Raw genomic sequence first — 25,746 nt, 5'->3', positions numbered from 1 at the left:
TGTATGGCAGCGGGAGGGTAGACCCGCTGCCTCTCAGTGCCTGTCATGGAGAGGAAGGCCTCGATGAGAGCATTGCAGATTTTCTCATGACCTTTGTGGTCTCCTCCAGATGTGCTAAAAATATCTCCTGCAATGGAGATCTGTTGAACAGATTTTTTATTTCTGCTATGTTTGACTCTTGCTCTAAAAAAATCATCAGTCCTACCTGTTTATATCTTCTGCTGTCCCCACATTAGCAAAGGCTCAGCTCTGTGTTCACATAGGAACTAGCCAGCTAGTTTGATGTTCTGTATATTTATTAGCATTAAAGGCTGACACCTGGAGCTTAAAACGAGATGAACAATGGGGTTTAAATCATGTCTTGTTTTGTACTGAGATCAAGAGTGAAACATTTTGGCTCAAAAACCTCCAAGGAAGGAGGAGGTGTCGGGAGTGTGTAGATGTGCTACAGCTCGCCTTGGGGCAGGGAAGGGGTGAATGGCCTCTTCAAGTTCCTTCCAGCCCAGTTTTCTATGATTCTGCAAAAATGTGATTACAATGGCTGTTAGCTGTCCAAATTGCTGGAGATAAATTGCTTTCAGCAACTTGTGTGTGTTTATGGCTGTTTTCATCATTTTAGTTGATGCAGTCTTGCAGGAGAAGTGTTACGGGTGCATTTGTGCAGGTCTCCAGCATCATGCTACTGCGTAGGAAGGTTAACCGAGGCCATTGCCCTTGCCAGTGCTTCTGCATATGCGACTCCATGGAGAACTGTAATATTAAGAATTGTACGCATTCCCTGAGTGAGTCAGATAAGCTGAGGAGGATTAATTGATTTTAGTAGACTGGCTCCAGCTCATGCCAGCTGAGGGTCTAACCTGATGCTATTTACAGTAGTATTTCATCTGATTGTGTAATCTCGATGTAAAAATTTGTAATCTCTTGAATGCATGGGTCTGATTTTCCAAGTACACCTGCAATTTCTGAGCTCCTCAATTCCTGGTGCCCAAGTTGAGCTGCATATAAAGTGGCCTTTATTTAAGACTGCAGATACTTAGGTATTTAAAAAAACCCCAAACTAACCCCCCCCCCCCCCCAATCCCTCCCCACCCCTAAAAAACCCCTGAAAACAAAAAAATGAAACAACAACCCCCCCCACCCCCCAAATCCAGACTGTAAGAATATCAGGTTGATCACCTGGAAACAAAGTGTTCTAAAACACTGTCTTCAAATTTTCCACCTATTTAATACTGGGAACTATCTGTTCCAATATGTTTTTAAACAAGTGCTCTGGAAACACCAGTGAAAATGTTTCAAGTGTTTCCTCACAGACCTATTTTCGTAGAATTTATTCTGAAACTCATCTTTGTTGAAAAACATCTCTGGGCCAGATTTATCCCTGGAGTAATTTTCCTTGATTTTTAATAGCATCGCAGGAAGGGTGAATTTGGCTTGTGTTTTAATTTAAAACACAGGAAATATGTACAGCTACAGCACATCTTTGCACAGGGTATGGTACACAAGGGGAAAACATGCATGATTCTATCAGTACTTTGTTAATTTAATTATAACAACAGATGCAGCATTTAATCTATTTGACTTTTGTTATTGAGTTACTAAATCGTACTCAAAGAATATTTTTATTTTCTCCAGCTACAGCACCGAGTGAAAAGCCTCACAGCTTCTTGAAATGCTAAGCAGCTTTGCAACTTTCTCTCTCTCTGCATCAATAATCTAATATTTTTGCTGATAGCACTTTGTTTTGAAACTGGGAGATGTAAATCTGTCTTCCGTTCTGCTTGTACCAACACCTATTTCCTCCTGTGTTCGCAGAAAGAAAAATGCCACAAAAGAGACCTTCTTCCTCTTTTCCTCTTTTTTTTTTTCATTCCCTCCCCTCCTCCCTTTTTAGGTTAGAACATGCTCAAAGTTAATTTAAAAACAGAGCTCTCTTGGAGATGCAGTTTAGGCACATTTATGTTCAGTGGCATTTGGTGTGTGTTCAAGAAAGCGCTTCCATTAAAGGCATTTCTCAAATTGGAAACCAGAGTAGTAAACTAATAAGTGCTATTTGTGTTTGGTGGCCTGGAAATGACAGAAATATTTCCATTGGTATGTCAAGTGGTGCAATTTATATTGCCTTCAAACAGAAATCCGTGCTTCTTGCTTAACCAGGACGCACAGAAATGAGATGTTTCCAGCTGTGCAAGCTGAGCCTGGTGGTGGTATGTGGCCACATCTGTGGTTAAGGACAGCAGTAATTCTGCTTGAGGGCTTCCTTCACTCGTGTGGGCGTCCTGGGTCCAGGAGGGCTCTGTCACCTTGGGTGCGGTATCTTTCTCAACGGTGGACTGCTTTTGTTCATCAGTACAAGCACCCTCAAAAACATGTTTATCCCATCCTAAAATAAATGTGATCAGTCATAGAATCACAGAATGGTTTGGGTTAGAAGGGACCTTTGAAGTTCATCTAGTCCAACCCCCCTCCCATGGGCAGGGACATCTTGCACTAGATCAGGTTGCTCAAAGCCCTGTTCAGTCTGACCTTGAACATTTCCAATGATGGGGCATCCACAGCTTCTCTGGGCAACCTGTGCCAGCGTCTCACCACCTTCATAGTTAAAAATTTCTTTCCTATGTCCAGTCTAAACCTACCCTCTTTCAGTTTAAAACCATTGCCCTAGTCCTGTCATTACAGGCCCTGATAAAAAGTCTTTCTCCATCTTTCTTATAAGCCCCCTTTTTATATATTGAAAGGCTTCAATAAGGTCTGCTCAGAGCCTTCTCTTCTCCAGGCTGAACAAGCCCATCTCTCTCAGCCTTTCTTCATAGGAGAGGTGTTCCAGCCTCTGACCATTTTCATGGTCCTCCTCTGGACCTGCTCTAACAGGTCATTTCCCGGAGGTGCTGTTTGCTTTTCTTCTCTACGCAAAAAGTCTAGATTGGCTTAGACCAGCCCAAAGGACCAGCTTCGTCTGGGTACATGTCTTTTAGATGTCACTGTTAGATGAAGTGGATCGTCCCACTTACTGACTGTGTTTTTGTTCCACCCATGCCCTGCTCCCGGTGTTAGCTAGCCACTTCCATGCCAGGAGCTGAGTGTTTCTGGCCAGGTTTGGATGCTTGAGAAGAAGGGGTGGGGTGTGCATCCGCTGAGCAGTCAGTATTGTGGATCCACTGGGCTCCACAGTGAGTTCAGCCATTGATGGTATTGCACTACTCTTTGGGATTCTACATACAGGACTAAAAAATAGTTTTCACCATATAGCATTTACTATATAGTAAGTTCATGTAGTGATTGATAAGAAGTTCTGGCTCCTCATTGGATTTCAGATGAAGAAGACTCAGATGTGTTAGACTTGGTGACCCTTCTCTCCATTCTTTTGAACGGTTTGGCTTCCAGGTATGAAAGTCCTTTCCTCTCTTCAATTTTCCCAATCATTGGGACTTTCTGCAGTTGCGTAATGGTTTAGTCACCTTCCTGCATGGGAGGGAAGGGGTTATTTTTAACCCGTATGGTGCAGGTAGCAGGGGTTCTTCTTCAGTTCAACTTCCCTCATGCCGTAGATCGCAGGAGCGCATTGCTCTGGTTCTTTAGATGACTACTTCAGACCGACGACATTAATGGCACTTGCAGTCATTTTGTTATCTAGATAATTAATCCACAAGGTATTGCACACAATGCGGTGAATAATACAGGAAATTATTAAACTGAGTATTTTCCATTGTTTTACATTATACAGTATGTGAAGCTGGAAGTAACTGGCATACTGGAGATATTGTAGAAAGCAGCGGCAGGTTTGATTTGTTCAGTATTACTGTAGTTTATGAAATTTGGGTTGGATTTTCTAACTGTTTTGATTTTTGAAGGGACCTTTCCTACTGCTATTAAAAAGCAGTTTAGGAGGTTAGGCTCCCTGGACTTCACATAACTCCAGTGGAGGAAGGCAAGTGTCTCTGGGAGCTGCTTGAGAGCGATGATATTTGACGTTAGGTGTTCAGCATAGCTGCTTTGATTTGCCCTCTGGATAACCATGCTAATGCTATAAGGAGCTTGCTTTCCTATTTTAGCTACAGCAATTAAAGGCCTAAAGGTAGGTGACATGAATGCTTCTATAAATATGTATGTTTTAATCAAGCCATTGTTTATAATTAGATAATAATCATAATGGTATAAACAAGGGTTAGAGTGGGATTAATAAAAGGTCTTAAGCGAGACAGAGACAAGTGGTTGATGTCTTAAGTTTTTAGCTGAGGTCTTGGGTGAGATTAACAGAAGGTGTCTATGGCTGAACTGCGTTGATTTATCTGATGTAAAGAAGGGGAGAATGACATATGAGAATGTGAGTGAAATTCTTGTTGCCTTGGCCTTCCGTGTGTCTGCCTTACTCATTTAACATACTGTCTCCTCCTGCCTCTCAAGTCACTTGTTGAAGTAATGCAGCTGTCCCATGGGAGTTTTTTGGGAAGGAATATTTAAAAGACACCTTCAGAGGTTTTCTCTAAAATGGATGTCAGCACGCTCTAGCAATGGAAATACCCCCTGGGGGAGATTAAAGAACTCTGAAATTATGCATAAAACTCTTTTTCTCGATAAGAGCCTGTGCTCTAGCCTCTACGAACTTTTCTGTTGTGACTCTACTGGAAACAACTAAAAAGTTTGTTAATCTCCCTACTAGTGAGGCTGGTACTTCTGATGGTGGACAGGCACGTTTGCTGGCATGCACTTTAATAAACCCACTACTGCCGTCTTGCAAAGTTCATCCATTGACTTCAAACTTTTAATGGTCTTATTGTTATTTTTTAATCACTGTGTGAATTTAACTAAACATTGTTTTCCTGGAAGTGCGGGTTTTCAATGGTAGTAAATGTTTATGTTGAATAGAGGCCATAGGAAAACATTGAGTACAGTAGGATGCGGATCAAAATTAATTTGCAGATATACACTTCCTGAATCAAAATCCACAATCCTGTACAACCACAAAGACTTATTGTTTGTTCCACCAGGCCTCGAGGTGTATGTTTAATTAGGTGTGTTTGTGAGAGGGAAGTGGCTCTTGAAAGAGGGTGTTTAACCTGAAACTGTGGAGTTAGCTTACGTACAAGATGATGCCGTTTGGTGGACTCTCATGGAGGTGACTTTCACCTTCTTCAAAGACACATAGTATTGCATCTCATGCAGCCCAACTTTGCAGCAAACAGGTTAGTAGTGCTGGCAAGGTGAGGTTTGGGGATGAAGGTGGCAACTGACATCTGTTTTTGCTGGAAAACCTAAACCAGAGAGTTAACTAAAACGTGAGCGGGATGTTACCTTTGTGTGAAGGACGACCTGAGGGTCATGTATCTCTGGAGGGATGCAACATTGACTGAGAGCAGTAAAAGATAAAATTTCCAAAAGTTCTCCTATTTTGTAAGCCCCGAAGCCCATTGGCTTCCAGGAAGATTTAGGATATAAAATGGGGATAATGATTCAGCCCTCTGTGTAGACTGTAAGCTTGTGGAGCATAATGAGTCTCTCAAGTGTGCGTGGACAGTGAAGTTGCTCTCCTTTTGGTTCTAATTGCTGTTTGTAAAATAAATGTATAATATAAGCTCTAATGAAACTTGAATAATAATGATTGAAATCTTGTCATTTCAGCCTTTTGTAACTCCTTCCTCATTGCCTGTGTATATCATGAAAGATGAAGGAGCTGGGATTTTTTCTCTGACAATGTTCTTAATAGAGATATTTCACTTCTTCACTTGCACTTTTTAGTCTGATCTGAATTGTTACTGGGATTCTAACCTTTTCCTGCAAATTGTACTGCTTTGTTTGTAGGGTTGAAGTGGTATGATTCTCCGCACTAGTTGTGTTTATGCTGGTACAGCTGTTCCCAGTCTGGAATAACTTTGCTTGATACTGATACAGATAGACCCGTGTGCTGATTTTCACTAGTACATTGCACTGGCAGAGGTTACACGATCCCAGCTGGCAGTGTCTGATTCTTCTGGGGCTTTTGCTTCCTTGCAGGGCCTGTTTGCTCACGCGAGTGCAGCACAAGCCGATCGCTGCTGTAGAGTTTCTCAAATACGGCTGATTTGGGACTGGCTGGAGCAAGCTATCATTGGCTGAAAAGATCCTTAAGATGCACATCTGGTTGAGCTAACGCCGTGTTCAAACCATGTTCGCCATGTTCAAACGTTTACCAGTTGTAGTTTGGTGCCATTGGTACCTGCGATGTTGCTGCTCTCAGCAGCGCTGGAAAGGTGTAGGTGAGAGAACAAGAAGTAATAATGACAAACCTGTGCAGGGGAAGGCTCCCGGATGACTTTTGAGAGCCCGATTGCTTTCATAACCAAATGCATTTCTAAACTGGAAATGGATCCTGTTGCTGTCTGGCAGTAAAAAATGCTGCCTTTGTTGTGTTACTGTGTAGCTTTTCTGATCATTTTGTTGGGATCAATATTAAAGCAGGTGGGACAACATCCTCTGTGCAGGCAGGCTGCTGGGTTCAGTGTAGTGGATAGGAATCCTGTGTTTATAACATCATATATCTCGATGATATGAAAAAAGCTAAGGCTGACTTGTTAACATTCACATTAAAGGATGACTGTTAACATTCTCTTGATGGAACGGGACTTAACTGTAGCAAACACTTGCTGTAATCTTAAACACTGTGGTAAACTCACATTGATGTAGTGGCTGAAGATGCAGTATTTACACCCTGCTGAGCACTGAGACTGTTGAGGAGTACATGCTGTTTTGAAAAGGACAGATTTTGATAAATGGGTCTCTGTCTTATTACTAAAATGCTCGAGAAGAACTTGCTGTATTCACCAGTGGGATAGGAAAGCCCTCAGGCTCCCAGCTCTCATTCTGGCTTTTCAGTGTGGATCTTCGTCTTGGAGTTGTTTCTGAGAATGTATTTACTAGTGCAGCTTACAAAAGCATGTGTTTAATGTGTCTTTTTTTGGTTTAGAGATGATAAATCCATAGACAAATAACAAAAAAGAAAATACTAGGGACTTTGCTAATAACTTGGGAAGGAAGAAACTCATAAAAATAGGCTTGGGGTGAAAATGGCGTCAGTCTTTCAGGCATAAGAATCGTAAATCCCTGGCATTTCTTTTGCAGCACCAAGAAGTTCACAGCCTGTGTGTTACTAACTCTAACATCTTTTCTAAATTTTCATCTCCGTATCTGTTAATCCATAACTTTTTAGCTTATTTTAAACATCATCAATTTCATTTTCTAAACTTCAGCAAATTACCTATTTGGATTTTGCCACTTGATTCTAAAACAAGCATTTGTTCCATCATAAAAAAGAGTGCTTAACGTGAAATGGCTCCAAAACTTTCGACAAAATGCTGCCTATAATAGAACAAAGCATAGCGTTGTCGTAATTTATGATGTTTCTTACTGAGCCGCTCATCCAAAAAAGCGTGTTTTGGTCTCTCAGCATTTGGTATCCGACATGTTGTCTTGTGCTGACAACCACAGCCTGTTCCAGATTAATTTAGGCCTCAGCGACTTGCTCAGCATCACAAATCCAATTGTTGGTAGAGCTGAGAATAGAGCCTCTCTTCTGTCGTGACTCGGTTCCTCACTGTAATTATGGGGCAGCTTTCCTGCTGAGTGAACGAGCCTCTGTTGTGACCAAGCCCGTTATAATGAACAGGTCCCACTTTATATTTTGATGAATTCCCCTTGCTCAGTAATTTCTTTGCAGTTTTAAAACACAATTCCTCAGTGAGTTGTGGCAAAACATGATTGTCTAATTAAAAAAAAGCAGCAGATGTTAATTTTCTGCTTTGGCAATCCGGAGTTCTCCACTACTGGTTAAGCAAGCAGGTTGAGAAAGTGATTGTGTTGTAAGATGATGGACAAGCTGCAATGGATGTAGGAACTTGAGCAACTTGGGTTAAAATGTTTGAAAGTGTTGTGGAAGGTTGGTTTGTTTTACTCAGATTTATAGGACTAGTAACAGGTCAAGCATTTACAGTAAAGGAAAGGGGCTTCAACCTCCTTTTGTTTTTTAGAAATGGTGCTCACATTTGCAGACCACCTTTCCTGTAGTGAGGTACAACTGAAGAATCAAGAATGCATGAGATGCCTACACAGACACCAATTCCCCTTTCGCCCTTGATCACAAAGACAGTTCCTCTCCTTCTAATGAAGTCCATTACGTCTTTGTAGGTTACGCAGTCATGGAGAAAACTAGTAATTAATTTAGCGATAGAAAACATGAAAGGCAGTGCTCGCTGGGATGTGACACGGCGAGATGTGTTCACTAGAGTGCCAAGTATTCACCTGTGACCATTTGTTGGAGTGTCTTCTGATTGTAAAACAGAGGTATGCTTTTTAAAAAACATGGGGGTCGTATAGGCTTGTTGGAATTTTAATTACAATTTTTCTGTATTTGTTTTTTTTAAAATAGCCCATTTAGCTATTGAGGGAGAGCAGGAAGAGGACTGCAGAAACACCACTTGCCATTTCTTCCTTCCTTCTGCAAACATCTGAGACAGTAAGATTATATGCTGCTGGGGACATAGCACGGTGACATTTTTAAGGAGTCCTTAACATGCAGTTTATTGCCAGCATATAAAGTTTGTTGGCCTGAAAGTTTCCCTCTTTGGTTGCAGGCCCAGCAGGTGCTAAGAGCCACCTGAGTTGTCTGTTTAGCAGAGGAACAAAGAACAGGGCTGGCTTCAGGCATGAAGAGGTGCAGCTGGCAATTGGCAGTTATGATTGCCTATCGATAAGTATTCATCGTATTAATTAAGCTGCTGTTGTTAAAACTGGAGGTAGGGGACAGCTTTTCAGCCTGCCTGTTGTAAAGTAAGCTGAGTCACCTGTGAAATGGTGTTAATAAGAGGGCTCCAAGGCTTGCGAGAAGGCTTTTTTCAAACCCTTTTCTTTTCAGGTTGACAGCACCGTCTTTCAGGGGCATGGCCGTCTGGTTGTCTATATGCGAATGACAAATGGCATTCTCTTCTCTGGAAGCTCTGTACGCTGCTTTATGAACATTTGACTAGCAAGAGCCAAGCTGTGACCTAATACTGCTTTTGTTCCTCAGCTGCAGGCATCTAACGACAAAGACTTTCAGCCTCTTTCTTGGCTCTACATGAGTCTTGTTTTGCAGCCCTTTGGTTTTTGGCTTCTTTAAGGTGTTTCTCTTTTTTGAGCATGAAGAGACAAGAATATGCACATTTTATTTTCCTTTATGAGATCATTGTGAAATAGTGTGTGACTTTTTGGGATGCAGGTGGTTTGTTTTAACAGTTTGATGGAGATCCCTGTAGTGCCTCTTAGGACCACTGAAGTTTTTTTTTGCTTGTTCAACTTACATACTTAAGAGTTCTTCCAGCTCAAGTTTAAGTCCAGCTCAATTCCACTTCTGTAGCACATCACAAGCAAGTGAGGTGTCCTCTCAAAAGCCCCGGAGAAGGATGCGAGGAGCAGAGCTGAGTGATCCTACTAACTCCGGTGGCACGGCTGGCCCCCTTCACGAGTGCTGCTGAGGAGGTTCAGTCTGAGACCTTCCTCCAGGTGGTCTGTCAAGCAGAAAGGTAACAATTGTAGGAAATTCCTTTCCTGCCACCAGCTCACAAGCTCAACAAACAATCCCTTTGTGGAGAGACTGGGGTCATCTCTCTAGTTTCTTATTTTTTTTCATTAACCACTTGGAATTTGTTGAGCAGTTCCGTTCTGGAGGGATTAGGGAGTGGTGGTCTGTTTCTCCCTTCCTGAACCTCTTCAAGGCTTTCTAAGAAAAGCAAAAAAGAAGATGACGTAGAAAACATCCTAGAAACAGCCCCTTGTTACCATACATGACTTAATTTGTTCTGCCAGAGCATAAGCTAAAATCTCCCCTGTGTACATGCTAAGCTTGTGTGACTGCTTTTGTTCTAGGTGTTGACATTCTGGTTTCTTCATTCCAGGGAGGCTAAAACGCCAAAGGCAACTCAGTTGTGTGAGCAACACATCAATATACTGTTCAGATGGAGGCATGTTTCTTTAGAAAACAACACCCTTCCGTCTGAGAAGCGAGGCAGGCTGTGTTACCCTTTAATGTGCAGCGTACTGACTGATACTCAGCCCTGCCCTGGTGTCAGAGCTTCCCGATTTATGAGGTTGCAGTAGAAGCTGCTGATTGTAACTGCTCATAAAAAGCATGTAGAAAGTCACCAGCTTTGACAGATGTGACCCAGTGTCAACATTTTTTCAGTTTTTGTTTTCGCATTTCTTCCATGGAACCATGTGAAGATGATGTTCCACTAAATGTCCTGTGGCATGTCGCGTTCTTTGCAGGGCTCCTGTTGATCACGGTTGCAGTTTAATAGCTTCATGTATATCAGGCTTGGCTGTCCTAAACCCATATGGTATATGCCCTGCCTCCTGTAGCATACATTTCTAGGAGGCTTGTTGTGGCTGACATACATTCATACACCCACTCATTCCTTTTAAACCAGTTAGGGCATCATGCCTTTGGTTAAGGTCATGAGTAGGGTGTGGAACAGCCTTCTCTTTAATTTCTTGCTCCACCTCACTTTTGGACAATCAGGTCATCAGTTTTACTGATCTCCTTATTTTTGCCTTTTCCTTCAGGTCTTTCTTCCCTGCCTTTTGTAGTGGTGTCATTTTTGACTGAGTTGCAGTGAGAAGCCACATACCTAAAATACATCTCTGCCAGCTGAGAGTGGATAAAACAGGTCTGGGCAAAGAAGGGTGTCTCTTTGTGGACACAGTGCAGGCTGGAATGTGGATGTAGTTGCCTGAGCCAAGACTAACTCCTTGAGGTGAAGGTTTTATTTCTTTCCTGTGAGTAAGCTGGGAGTGTGTTAGCTTGGAGTAGCAATAGGTTTAAGAAAATGATTTCTTTTTGTTTCCTTTTCTCTGTTTCTAAGAAAAGATACTCCTTGTGTTAAGAAATCAAAACAGAGGCTGGATGCTTGGTCTGAGTCCTTTGCCACCAAAGAGAGAAGGAAAAAGCAATCTTTACTAGTGCAGATCTTTTTGTCCTTTTTTTTTTTCTTCCTAGGAAAGGAGTTTCTTCCTAGAAAATGAAGGGAACTTCAGTTGTTGAGTTGGCAGGTAATTGATACATATCTGCCCAGTCTGAAGAAGTACTTAACTTTTACATAACTACCTATAAATGTATTTAGGAAGCTGGCAAGCTGCAGTGGACTGCGTGTTTTTCATTACGTCAGTGTTTTTAAATTTGTTGAAAATGGGCTTCTTTTATGGGTGGTAGAATTCCTTTTAAGTTGTCATTCAGAAACACACAGAGGGGAGGGGAGGCGTGACAGCGCAGCAGATCGTGCTGTGCTGTAACTCCAGGCAGGATGCTGGTGTGCCCTAAGGAACAGCACGTGGCACAAAGCAGAATCTGGAGGTTCACCAGCCCCGCTACGCTCCGATTGGCAAGACTCTGGGATTTACAGCACTGGTGTAACTTAGACAGCATGTGAAATACTTACCTTGCTTGTCTCATTTTTGCTGCTGTAGCTACTGAATGCATAATTACCTGATTAATGCAGAGATTTTCATCTTCAGACCCCCTTGCAAACACTTATTAATTGCATTTATAGACTTATAAATTTGTAAAATTAGAAGGGATAATTATAATCCTATAATTTGGTCTCTCCATGCAATTGAACCTTTCTGATTTCCTACCACAAATCTTTTAGTAAATCTAGCATTTTATTCCCCTCCCTTTAAAAGCGTGTGCCTTATTTTAGGAATTTGTTTTCTAGCCCCAATCTCCAGTCATTGAAATTTCTCAAACCATTGTCGGGCTTGTTGCTTATAGGACAATCAGGCTGGTCTTAATATTCACTTTTTAAAAATCAAATGAGCAGAGCTCTTAGAACTGCCTCAATATAGGGCATGTTCTCCAGTTCATAGATGTTGCTCTTCCATTTGCTTTTCAACATCCTATTTTCTTTATAAATAAGAAAAGTGTTTGCTGTGCCAATCATGTTTACATGGGTGCCAAGTAACCTGCCTCTTCTCCTGCTCCAAAATTTTGTCACATATATCAAAGCTCATTTTACCCTTTTTGGCTTATATCTGGCATAGACTTCTACCCAGTTAAATATTTACCAGGACCCTCCATCATCATCGTCAGCATCATAGCATCCAGAAGAGTATTTCTGTTCAGGGAGCATGACCTACACTCTTTTGTTCCTGGATCTTGCTTGGCCTCACTGGGACACACGTTACTCTCTCAGCGCGGTTGCCAAATCTTAGTGAACAAAATACAGAACGAGTGCAGAAACAACCACCATCGACATGTTTCTCTCTTCCCTGGAAGAATCTTGATGAAGTCTTCTGAACTAGAGTTTAAGAGCATTCAAGATTCACCTGTCTCCTTTTAAGCATCTCAAGTCAGATGCTTGAAATGTTTCCACTCTCCCAATTAATAAGAGGCTGCTGGCTGCTCTGGATTCCCCCCTCTCCCTCAGAAGTACACCTCTTTAGTGTTAAACCTTCTATATTTGAAGAATCACTGTCCTCTAAGGCTGATGTTTTCAGAAATAGAATGACTTAGAAGTAAGACTTTCTGCTAAAATGGCATGGGATTTAGTTTGTTTGCTCTTAAGTTCAGCGGTTTTGTAGATAAACATGGATTTGGGTCAGTCTTCCCCCTTCTCCCCCCCCCCACTTTTTCTACTCTGTTCCTGTCTGCAGGAAGTCGTTTACCACTGGGTGACACTGTTTGATAGCTCTTAACATTTGCAATGGTGAAGCCCTGAAGAAACTGTCCTCTGATTCTTTGGACTTCTGATTTTGAATCAAGACTTGGTTTCGTACAAAATCCTGTATTTTAATGTAGTTAAACTTGATTCAACCAAACCTGCCCTGATTTCTAATTTAGTGGTCCAAACTGGCTCGTCTATAACACTGATTGTGCATTGTAGCTGCAGGGAGTATAAACTGATCTTACTTGCTTTTTTAATCTTAAAATCTCTTTAAAAAAATGTGTCATTTCAGAATCGCATATGGATCACTGTTGACCCCTGTATAAATAAATTGCTAGTTACCTTTTGGGATTAATCTAGTTGCAAACTGTGCTGTGGAGTGCATTTCCTAGGAGGCATAATTTCAATGATCTTCTCCTGAAAGTCATGTTTACAGCGGTGTAATAATTACCTGTGTAGTGTATTGGTGAAAGCCGGATATATATTCAGTTGCATGCCTTTGCTAGTCATGATTTATTCCTTTCAAATGAATGACATTAGATGAGATGGAGGGGAGGGTGTGTGTGCACGACATGCTGTTGTTCTGCAGGAAGAAAGCGATATAATTACTAAGGGCCTTTTCGATGAGAGATGTCCAAAACACTGGGTCTTCTCCTTGCCATCAGAATGGCTTTCCGCATCCTCCACCCTGTCTAGGGATTTCAGTAATCACAAGGACCTGAGCAAAATGAGTATGGAGAATATAAAGTCCTTAATAAACATGCAGGACTTTTGGGGAAGAGAAATTATGTAAGATGCATAGTCGGCTTTATTTGCCGTTAGTCTTAGATTGGAACCATGGCGTTACAGTGGGTTGAGCGTAGACCAGGATTTAGAGAAGATGGGCGCCGTTCACAGTGTGCTAGTCTTCATCGTGTGTCTTTCTGTCTTTTCCACTGCCTGTACTAAAAATTAGATGCTAAATAGTTTGTTGCAGGGAAAGTCTATATCCAAGTTTTGCCTGTGTCTGCCAAAAAGGGGACCTAGTCTCTGTCTGCGGTGGTGAACAAAGGTCTCCATCTCCTTCTTCCCTCCCAATGCTCTTAACAGTCTCCCTTTTGTGGAGACCTCCTGTTGCAGTAGGAGGGGAGAGGCACTTTCTTTCTCTCTTCTTCCACCTCTTGATTACCCAGCTGCATTGATACCTCTTCAGCATTTCAACTGAGCAAGAGAAGAAATGCAACTATGTAGAGCTGGTACTTTCAGCTGGTTTCAAAGTCGGTGGCAGAGAGCTTCATCACAGATCTTGCAGCCCAAGGGAAAATTCTCTTGGATTAATACAATTCTGTTCATTGGTTCTGGTGATTTTAGTGGAAGGTGAGACTATTCTTAAAGCCATTTGTGTCTTTCTGCATCTCTTTTCCAAGTAGACTAGAGACCAAGAGGGACCAGCTCTTCTGTCGTCACCAGCATTGCTATTTAGCCCTCAGCCTCTGGGGGGATCTAGGCTCTTCCCTCAGCACCCGAGACTTGACTGAACTTCAAAGCACAGGAACAGAGACTGCCCAGTGGTGTTTAAATTGAATGAGAGCCATAAGGAGCTCTTTGCATTTGGGAGAATTGTAACAGTGTGGAGCACTGCCCCAAATGTTGCACTCTGCCTCCCCTTAGGTGTCAGTGCCAATGCAAACACCTTTAAAATGACCCTCTTTCTTCTGGTTTCTCATCTAGTGGATGTTTTATCCATGCTTTGTTGACATTACACTCTCAGCAGTACTTAAGGGAAGAAAATGAGCGTTAACTGGATTTCCTTGAGGTTTTGAGTGGTTTAGTTGATTTTAGTATTCTATAAAGTGACAACAGGAACAGCCTCAGTAGCCAGCGAGCCCTGCTTCTTTCCATATCCTTGACATCACTGAGATTGCTTTGGGCTGCCCTGGTCAAGTGAGCGCACCCTTGTTCCTGAGAGAAGTCTATGTGGTCTGTCAGTCTTTTGACAGGCATGCAACTAATGAAGCCGTTAACTGATGATACCTAGTGTAAGGAAGGTGAGTTAAGCTGTTCTGGCATAGTATGGACAGAAGTTTTTCAGTCTTGCTACTTCATTTTGTCTGCTGGGATCTAAAGATTTTAAAGTGCATGACAAGAAGCAGCGAGATTGTCCTTGCAGAAGCTCTTGGTGGTTTCTAAGATGCTCTTCTCTCATATGTGTGTGAGCTGGGGCACACAGGGATGAAATAACCTGCCTAAGATCAGTAATGGAAGGCTGAAGCCGTAAACAAAAGCCAGATGCCTGCCAAAGGGTTTAAAAGTCCGATGGTATTCATTTTGTTTGAAGAATAGTAATGTAGTAAGTAATCTGGTAACAGGATGATATTTGATGAGTGATCCCCATGGCACAGTAGGTACATGCTGCCCTGAATGTGTTTGATTTTGAGGCAGATGAAGACACTCTCATATTCTGATCTAGAAGCAAAACTCTGGTAGCTGGGAAGTGGCAGCCTTTTGCCTGAGGGGCTGGGAGGAATTGCAACCGCCAGGACCTCTCCAGTCCTTCCCTCTCCCTCTGCAGGTAGTCTGGCTGTGTTTTGCCATGATCCAAACTCCATCATCCCTTTCAGCCCTGAAAGACGGTGTGAATAAGAGCCAAACTCCTTGGATGGTGGCTGGCTTGAGCATCTTGGCTGGGAAGAGTATTTTGTGTTCTGTTTTCAGGAACTCTTACTTTGAATTAAAGGGTGAACTGTGGGAAGTTATTAATGATATCTATAATCAAGGATTAATCAAGTAAATCTCTTTAGTCAAGTGCCTCTTACTGCGCTGAGAGCATATAGATAGAAACGATAGCGGAGGTGAGCTTTCATGTGCAAACAGTGCTGAGATGGTGCCTGGAAAGCACACTCTGCATTTAAGTAGCTCTTTTGCTTTCTGCCTGAGCTGGCCGATGCAAGGCGGTGCTGGTCGTGTAACGTCTGAGCAGAGACACACTGAAGAATTTTTATTCCGATTCCTCTCGAAATCAGAAGGGGGAGAGTAAAACCATATTTCTTCTCAAAGAATGCCTTTGGGTTACTTGTAACAAACCGCAAGTCTACGCGGTAGTTTAAAGAGCTAAAAATGTAAGTCTTAAAAAATAGCGTTTGATCGTTTACAGTGCAGCTCAGAACAGATGTTGAAGCTTTTTTGAGAATAAAGTCTTACTTTGGGAGGTACTCAGTGTTTGAGCTAATGCTTCTGTGGAAGATATTAATTGAAGAATTTACTAAGGCAAAAAGGAAATCACATGCATTTAGCCTTAATGTAACTTTTGGATCCTGGAATAGTCTGTTATTTTGATGTTCATCAGTATTTCTAGGCATTTATTTATCTGCTTTTTAAGGGGCCTCAACTCTACCTCTGCTTTCACAGCTGGAAATAATTGTGGGAATCATTTGAAGGGTGAAAATGCCATATATACATATAATAATATAAATACATGGTGGCGCACAGGAATTTTTTGAATTCAGATTCCATATGTAGAGGGTGATTTCTGGTATGAGGAATACCAGATAGAAAATAAATGCAATTCCCTGAATGCCATATAAACACGAGGGTTTTTTTGGCATGAACTTCCCTCTCCTGCAGAAACCATGGGAGCCCTGTTGTAGCAAAAGCTCTGGCAGCTGCTGAATCCTTAAGCTAATGTTGTTAAGATCTACTTTGAATCTGTTAAAAACACTAGTGGCTGGCTGTTAGCTCTCTTTGCACGCGTGTTTCCTCTGTTACTACCATTAAGGGACTTTTGCTGCAAAAAAACCTCTATGGATAGAATAAAAAATAAATAACATTTGAAGCAAATGTGTCTGTTGGATGTGTTCCTCCAAATGTAACTTGCATGCTTCTGGTACACCCCAGTCAGTTGTATCTATTCAGTATCATCAACTCAAAGGGTCTCTTCTCTTCTCCCTGAATTTACTTGCGCTCCAAGGAAAATAAATGAGAGAATTGCAAGTATGTGACCACTTGGTCTTGGCTCTCCAAGACTGAGTTACCAGTATGGTACTTCTTGATTGCTCTAAGATCTTTGTATCTGAAAACATTAAACTTCTGTCTGGGAGGATTCTTGAAGTTATTTTTATACAGAGACATTTTCTTTGTCTAGTGGGATACTGAAATTGCTTTGCAGTTCTGTTTGAGGAGCTTAAATTCCTCTTCCATGCAGGATCCCAAATTTATTCTTTCTGGATGAAAATCCACGTGTACGTAAGAAGTCATAGACAAAATCTGTGAGAGTTACTCAGGCAGGACAAGATAGGGTAGATAAATGCTTTTGTGCTGCTTGTGCAGCAACAGCTAATTCAGCAAATGCACTGGGAAACACCTGCCAAATTAGTGGGCGTATTAAGCTTGAGCCAAGCTCAGCTAAAACATCCCCTGAATCCAAATCTCTTTCCTTTGTTTTGGAGCAAGGTAACAGGGAAACACAGAAATGGATTGTGCATTCTCAATTGATCGTGTAACAGTAGATGGCTAAAAGGAGCCTCTCAGATGCTCTTAAGGCAGCATATTCCTGCTAAGTGATTATTTGGATTATTCATGTCCCACTGTTGCACCTAGTGATGATCTGAAAGCAGCTTTATGGGTTGTGACTTTTGTGGTGATGAGTGCTAGAGACTCATGGAATTAATATTTTTTTATTTGTTATTGCTTGAACATTGACTAAACTTTGTTTAAGGACTTTCAAGGGATTCTGTCGTTGAGCTTGACTGGTTTACTGGCGTGAGCCTGAATCTCAGAATGAAACTCTGGGGCTACACTGCCAGCTCTGTTCCTGTCTGCCATTGCATGGTGAATCCTTTGTGCCTTAGTTTCCTTTTTATGTGAAACTTGCCTGTGCTTTTCTAAATGTTTGCTTTGAAAGGGTGTGGGTAGAAATCACACTATCTTAATTGTATTGTTTGTGTATAATATTACAGTGGCTCCGCAGGACTGGGTTGGTGGCCTCCAGCCAGACTGAGGTTTGCAAACGGTGTGAGAGGATTCATTGAGTGGGAACTGGGTGCCCTGTTTTGCTGGCTCCGTTTGGAAATCCTAGCTGAAATCATTTACAGCTTAATCACACACGGAAAGCGTCTTCAGTTCCCAAGGGAGTTTTATTCATTTAAGTTTGCTGCAAGTAGAGTTCGTGTTACATTAGGAAACCACAATTCCTGACCTCTGAGTTGAATACATGTTTTTAAAAATAGAGATGGGACAGAAGAAAGAAGCATAAATAGACTTCATTTTAAGGGCTTGCCAAATGCAAAACTACATACTGCAAAATATTACATCAAACTTTCTGAGAAATGATGAATCAAATTGTTTGATTTGTTAGATTTGTTGGCTCGTGTTAGAAAAGTAGTACATTGTTTATGACAGTTGTAGGATAATTCTGCATTTTTCATCTTCACCTAAGCAAACAGAAGACTTGTCTTAAAGAAGCAGCAGCTTATTTTCAGATTTACTTTAACGGAGACCTGTCGATGATAAATGCCTTCTAGAAGACTTGCAGCCCTATCAGTGCAACAGATAGAGGAGTACAGAAAAACAAATACTTACAGAGCAGGTTTATTTTGGGTGGAGGCTGGATATGTAACATTTGAGTTGTTTTAGTTGTGATAAGCCTGACGTGAACACTGAGAAAGTATAAATTGTGTCCTTATTTAAGAAAACAGAAAAAAACTGTAGCTAGTTTATTCAATGTCTATGGTAAAGTGAATAGACTTCCACGCACTTTTTATTCATGGCATGGTGCTACATGGTATACATTGAGAAGTATGCTGTGGTTTGGGTTTTTGGGGGGTTTGGGTTTTTTTTATATGGCATGCAATTAAATAGCAAGGGATTTGAGATATGAGTTCAGCGAAGGGCCACCGAGATGGGCTGGGGGCCAGGGCGCAGGTGCTGTGGCAGAGGCTGATGGACGTGGGCTGGCTCAGCCCAGAGCAGAGGCAAGGTTGGGGGTCCTAACAGCAGCCCCCCGTGCCTGGGAGGAACTTACCGAGAAGACGGAGCCAGGCTCTGCACCGTGGTGCACGGCCGGAGGGTGAGAGGCAACAGGCATGAATTGAAACAAGACGTTCATATGGGTGTAAGGAAACCCTTCACCACGAAGATAGGCGAGCAGAGTTGCCCACAGAGGCTGTGCAGCCTTGGAGGACTTCAGGACCTTACTGAGTAAAGTCCTGAGCAACATGGTCTGATCTCACAGCTGTTCCTGCTCTCAGCAGGAGGCTGGATTAGAAATCTTCCAAGTTTCTTCTGACCTCAATTTTCCAATGATCCTGTGTATTTGGCACATGTGGTGATAGCTGGTTGCTTGATTGAAGCAAGAAGGACTCTGAAGGGGTGATGGGAGAAGTATTTTTATTGCATGATCAATGTCAGTAAGAGGTTTATGTCATGTACAGCAATATACTTACATAGTTTTGAACTGTGGGCAATTTTTGTATTAGTTTCAGAGGTCCCTGTGAGAACTAGCATCCCCACAGAGTTCAAAAACACTACATATAAACTTGCCTTGAAAAACTAATGCAGGGGGCACCCTGAGAGCGGCTCACACTGGTAAGCTGGTTCTTGTTGGATTTGCTCCGTAGAAACTTGGTGTGTGAGACGTAGCACCAATAAAATGCAATTCACATCATCCATTCAAACAACGAAGCTGAAAGGGCTATGCGGGATCCGTTGGACACATTCAAATCCAGAGTGGCTTCCTTGCATCTGCTGAAAACTTAGTCCTGATGTTTTGCTTCTTCATCTGCAAGTGCACGTGCAGCCCAAGCAGAGTGATGGTGGTACTGTTCAGTGTTAATGTACTGAAGTATTAGTGGAAATCTTTCCACTATATCAAGTGGGTTTTGAATCAGACCCTCTGAGCAACAATATGAGATTCCTAACAAACAAAATAGTTTAGGGATTGAACTGAGATGGGTTTTACAGCCTGTGGAGTGAGAGAGGGAGGGAAGGGCTGGTAACAGTGTCATCTAAATTAAAGCGCATATTCAGCTTTTACTGGAAAATAGGCGGCAAATCCCAGTGATTCTCTGATTTGTCTCATAGCCCCGTACCGAACAGCGTGCAGCATTCAGCTGTTCTGCCAGTCAGGCTAATGGAGGTCTCTCGCCTTTTCTTTCATGTCCCATTGATTCATTTCTGTAAACCCACATGCTGTGAGATTATTTTTTGGGGGTCTGTTTGAGGGGCCAATGTTTCATCAAACTGGTAATTGCAGTGTGTCAGATTCTGCATGCAGGTTTCCACGACAGTGAACGGAGGCAGAATTGCTCTGAATGTGCTTTGTTTTGGATGCTGAACTTTTTGTGACTGAGGCTTTTTAATGGAAGGAGTATGAATGGTCACGTGTAAATTATTTGAAAACTATAGTTTACTTGTCAGCTGTTGATTAAAAGTGTTGTGATTTGGTGTATAGATACGTTTTCTATAGCAGGATAGGAAAATGCCACATTTCCAGATGATATAAATAATCAAGACTTCATTGCCTCCAGATCAGTGGATTTCTGTGGTTTTTCACTGGGTGAAATATGACCTTTAAGAAACAACCTCACCCAAACTTTTTCTCGTCTACCTTTCCACTCAAAATCTGTCCCCCATCCCAACAATTGCAGATCTGGCAATTTCCACATGGAAGCTTTTGCTCAGTACAGTACAGTTCAGGGCTTGTCCAGAGAAGGTGTTTTCCCCATAGCTGGCATGATACTGATGGCAGAAAATGAGACTTTGTATGGTTTTGGTACACATTTGTAGTATTTAATATAGTCAGTATTTAAAATGTCTTTAGGGTCTCAGTATTGCTGATCTAAAAATGCTTCATCTGAGTAGGCTTATTAAAATCAATAGGGCTCTTCACGCGCTTAACCTAAATTATTTGTCTAGTTCTTCTTAAAATGGGGGGAATCTGTGTCTCCAAGTCAATGGATGAAGGCTGTTGGAGATGACATTGTTGTAAAATTGCAGACTATTTAAAAAGATGCTACTGATGTTTGCTCTGAGAGCCTTTACTTACTACAGGCAAAATTAACCTAGGAAAAGCATAACTGTTACCAATGTAATATGCTGCATTTATGTTCTAATACATCTTTAAAAGGCCTTTCAATGTAGATTTACTGCAGTTTTTCCCCGGTTTTACAGATACTGTGAATAAGGACACTGAACCCAAAGATCCATATCCCATTCCAAGAAAGATTATGGCTGAACCAGACTACATAGACGATGACAATCCTGAATTAATTAGACCTCAGAAATTAATTAATCCTGTGAAGTCATCCCGGAATCATCAAGATCTCCATAGAGAGCTGCTTATGAATCAGAAAAGGTAAGAGTCTAAAAATCACTTGTGCCACCCTCCCACCCCAAACACACCACTTGAGTTTTAGTTTCATCAAAATGATGTTTTACCCAAAACCCAGCAGACACTTTTTGTTGATTCAGATCTTGTAGATGAAAAGTCTCTGATTCTTAACCGTGGCATTTATTTCTGTTTGAATTTCAGTTGCTCTGCAAAAGCTTGCTGTAAAAGACTTCTCACTTTGTTTTTGTGAATACTCATAAAGGGTCGGTTTCCGGAGGAAGCAGTTCAGTTCTCCCCTATCACATTTGATATTGGTTACCTGGGCACTGTAATTTGTCTCGAGCTCTTAACTTTATCAAGTATTTGACAAAATTTTACTGTTACCAGCAGGATGATAAAATCTTCGGGTTTTCACCATTCCCAGCACACTGAGTTTATGGGGCCACTTTTAAATCAAAGAAATCATATATTTTATTTCACATGAAACTGTTCTCTATTCACTTGCTCTTTCTTGCAATGCAGTGTGATAGTCTGGTGCCTGCTCCGCTGCTGCACAAGTGTTTCTTTGTATGTTATGCAAATGCTGCTTCCTTCATTCTGGGATGGGATGCACAGCTGTTGTTCTATATATTGCTTTTAAAGATGTAAATAACTGGAACTTGATTTTGTCAACTTTAGAGACACAGGCACTTGGCCCAGATATAGCTGAAGTTCTGTTAGGAAATCTCGTCAGCAACAGAGGACTCATTTAGAAAATGTATTAAGAAAATAGCTACCAGACCACATGGTGGAGGAAAAGCCACCAAGCCTGTTGAGGCTCCTCCATTTAAACAAACAGAAACTAACTATGATATAAATTAGTGATTTGGTGCATTGAAGCTACCCAAAATGGACTTTCCAAAGGCAAGGGTATAGGGATCCACAAAACAGAAGTGGAAGAACAGTATTTCAGAGAGCATTTGACAATAAAGTTGCTGGTAGCAGCCATTCAGGCTTTTTAAGACCCAGGACCTTGATAAAGGAGAGGAGGAAACTATTGCTTTGGTTACTCCAGCACAACTGGATTTGTCTATTTGGGAGGAAGAGTCACATTATGAAAGTTTATCATCTTCCCCCCCCCCCCCCCCCCCCCCCCCGGCAGGGTAGTATTTTGAGGGGAGAAGGGGTCTTTTCTATGCATAATAGCAAAATCCTCACAAATGCTAGGCTTAGATACTTAATTCTAAATGAACTGCATACACAATACATCATTTCTTTAGTGATGAAGAAGTAGAAATGTTTTACAGAATGCCAACTGAATTGGAAGAAACTGGCCTACATAGGTGTTTGTCCTATTTTTCGTTAATAGGATTAAACATCAAAGTCAGTTCCTAGCACCAAGAAGTTTATAGGCATTCAAAGAAAGATAGTTGAAGTTTCCCGACTTACCATCTTATACTAAAGGATGTGGAGGCTGCAATAAATTAAGGCTATTTTTTTTTCTTTTAAGTTTATGAAAGCATAAAGCACTTTTAAATGGTATGGAGTTCTTTTCTTCTAGGAGAAGAAAAGGACTTGTGCAGTCCTCAGTACCCACTCTTCTGTTATTGTGATTTTGATTAGCTGCAGCAGTTAATTTTAGATTCTTATTTATTGGTGCAGAAATGAAATACTTTGAGGGTTTTCACTAGCAGAAAAACTGGTATTTTTCAGAAGAGGGATAGTCTTCTGTGCTTCGTGCCACTGATACGAGGCTTTTCAGTAGTGTAGATACTACACTTGTGTTCTGCTTTGTTACTGCAAACTGCCATATGTATGGAGGACTTTTAGTGCTCTTACAGAAGTCTGCTTAACATGCACCTTATTTTATTGTGAAGACTCAGTGTCGGCACCAGCAGCTTCACTTTTTGACCAGTCAGCTCTGAACAGCCATTTCTGGATCTTAGAAGATATTAGCCAGTGCTGGTCTGATCATGGAAGCTTTCACAGTAAAGCTCTCAGTAAAAGGCACCAAGCCTGCTGAGGCTCCTCCATTTAAACAAAGGGAAACTAACTTCCATGCCTACTGTGAGCAGTGTCTGTTGGGTCTTGAACTGATGTAGTTATTTACTTGCAGAAATGGTAGTTGTTTTGGGCAAACAAAGATCCAGGTAGTGGTACCTCAAGGCACTGGTCACTTATCTTAAACTATTTTTACGTATTAGGACTCAGCCTCAGCTCTGCAGAGTACTGGTCCTGTCCCTTCCCAGAGGTTTTGATCCTATCAGCTCTAACTTGTGTTATAGCACACTTTACTTACTCTATATCAAAGCTTTAGGATTTTTTATTTAACCAGAACAATCACCAGGAGGTGATACAAGACTCTCAGTTAATCCAGTAGCCACCTGTTTGTTGCTTTTCCTTCTTACATTGGAGAATGAAAAGAGGATTGATGTTACAGTTGTTCTGTTACGGATCTGACTACCAACCCCATTTGATTAGACTGAGAGGTTGTATTTACTTGTATCTTCTGTGGATCCCCTTTATTATAGCTACAGCACGTCTAAATCAGTCTTGTGCCTCTGCTTTCTTACGGTGCAACCTTACTGAAAAAAAGCAGGAACGAGTAATGTTACTTAGCAGCTTGCCTCTGGTTCATGGCTGTCTTGATTGCTAATTGCCAACATGGAAGTTTCCATTGATTCAGCTCTCACTGACTCAGTAGTAGTAGTAATAAAAAAAATCACTCCAGCTTTTCTCTGCCTGACTTTACGTTTTGTGTGTTAAAATGTAATTAAAATAGCATGAAACATAAAATATTAACACAATCTTGTAGCTTCTGTTGCATTCAGGCCATGAGATCTGTTCTGAGAAATAGGGAACAGCATTTGGTGTTGCTAAATATTTGATTTTGCTGTCAGGGTATGTTCAGGGATAGAGTGTTGCATAATATATGGAGTCATTCATAGATGTCACCATAAAATGGCATTTTAATGTATTATTGGACATACTGTCAGATATGCATATTATGGAAGAATTAGGCAACCACAGATATATAGTAAGCAGGGAAGGGTAAAAATATGCTTTCTGAAAGGTTACTCAGATTACTGAATTTCTTAAAGTTGAAATAAAAAATGGTTGATATTAAACTTAATGCTGGATGTTTTCACATAATAGTCTTCATAGGGAAGACAACGATAACAAAGGCAAATTTCAGATCTTTCTGCTCTGACTTAAGTGACACTAATAGCTGAATAATGGGGATAGCTTTGAATCTTATAACAAATTTTGAAAACATCATAGCATATCATAGATAAAAGAAATAGCTGAAGTCACAAAAATAAGTAGGAGTGAGTGTGTATCTGTGTGTGTGCCTGTATAAATAAAGTCATGCATCTTCCCAAAGAGTAAGCTTTCTCATTTTAGAGTAGTTGGCTTGGAAAGCAATTTGTGCTGAACAGACCTGAAACATTCAGTTGATGTAGTAGCTAAAATCTTGTGAGAGGGAGAATCCTCCAGCCTTTGTCTGGTCTCCAAGGTGACTGCAACTTTTTTTATTCTGGATTTTTGTTGTCTTAGCCTCTTTGTGATTTTGAGTGTAGCCTGGGAGCTCTCGCTGGAAATAGCTTCGCAGCCAGGCATGGGTAAAGCTCTCACATTTTCAAGGAAGGACAGAATCCACTATTTCCAGGAGCAACGTGACAAAATCCAGAGGGAGACCACTTTTTAGTTCTGTCCATGCAAACTTCTACAGCCATAATACTCTGCATAGGATTGTCTGAACACAATCTCTCCGAGTTATCAGCCAGCAAGGGAAGTCTCTTTGTCCAAAATTTGTTTCTAGCTCTGCTAGAGTCTTGATTTGTGATCGGTTTTTTAATCCATTCTTCTGGAATTGAGCGACTAGAGGGAAGACTAAAGATGAAAGTAAAAATAGTGAATTATCCAGGAGAAATACTAGCATGCATGTTAATGAAAATATCCTCAGTAATAATATGGCTTAAATTCTAGTTTAGGGGTTTGATTAGAAACCAGGCAAATGTCTGCATGTTTTTTTCCTTTTAATTAATTCTTTATATTCCAATGTATCTAAACAGGCAACTTTAACTTGACTTTAGAAAACCTGCCTACAATTCTGTGTGAATTTCTGCTAGTTAAAACTGATCTCTTTCTTCCCTGTTCCCCCCCCCCCAACTCCTCCCATTTAATTTGAAGGGGTCTTGCACCTCAGAACAAACCAGAGCTACAGAAGGTGATGGAGAAAAGGAAACGAGATCAAGTTATTAAACAACAAAAAGAAGAGGAAGCACAAAAGAAGAAATCAGACCTGGAAATAGAGCTACTGAAACGGCAGCAGAAGCTGGAGCAGGTAAGATGGGGAATAACACTACCTTTACACATCTACCTCTGAGCTACTCACCCAAGGCTCCCTTTGTAGACAGGAAAGAAGCAGCAGCTGATTTTTGGTGTATTCCCTCTGATCAAATGCAGATATCTTTTTTAGGATGAGTCAAATCACACTCTACAGTTACCTATTTGTTGTCACTTACTATATAGGAACTGCATATGGTGTCTGCCTTTGGTCAAATGAATCCTGCACCAGACAACAAGAATGTGTGTGGAGCACTGACCTTATTTAACCATTGAAACTGTGGTGAATTAGTCAACTTCTGTAGTCTAACTATTAAGAGATGATCCACTAAGAATGGCTGTTAGGCTGTAGTGCATCAAAACTGGATGCTTAATGAATAAAAAAACAACTGATTCTTTCTCCTGGGTTACATGAGAAACTAGATGACTTTAGAAAGATCTTTTGTAGCC

General features: G+C 41.2%; 1 protein-coding gene across 4 annotated transcripts in view; it reads left to right on the top strand.

The window, feature by feature from the left end:
• FAM107B (family with sequence similarity 107 member B) overlaps positions 1-25,746 on the top strand; it is a 63,504-nt gene that overhangs the window by 32,779 nt on the left and 4,979 nt on the right. For all 4 annotated transcript variants that reach the window (XM_076356735.1, XM_076356661.1, XM_076356511.1 and 1 more), the window contains 2 exons: positions 20,808-20,991; positions 25,141-25,294. In XM_076356735.1, the coding sequence (XP_076212850.1) occupies positions 20,864-20,991; positions 25,141-25,294 (282 nt within the window). In that variant the 5' untranslated portion in view covers positions 20,808-20,863. The remainder of the gene's footprint in view (positions 1-20,807; positions 20,992-25,140; positions 25,295-25,746) is intronic.

The sequence above is a fragment of the Aptenodytes patagonicus genome, chromosome 1 (genome assembly GCF_965638725.1).
Source record: "Aptenodytes patagonicus chromosome 1, bAptPat1.pri.cur, whole genome shotgun sequence".
NCBI lineage: Eukaryota > Metazoa > Chordata > Aves > Sphenisciformes > Spheniscidae > Aptenodytes > Aptenodytes patagonicus.
Note: the sequence above shows the minus strand (reverse complement) of the source record. Positions and strands in the feature narration are given on the sequence as shown.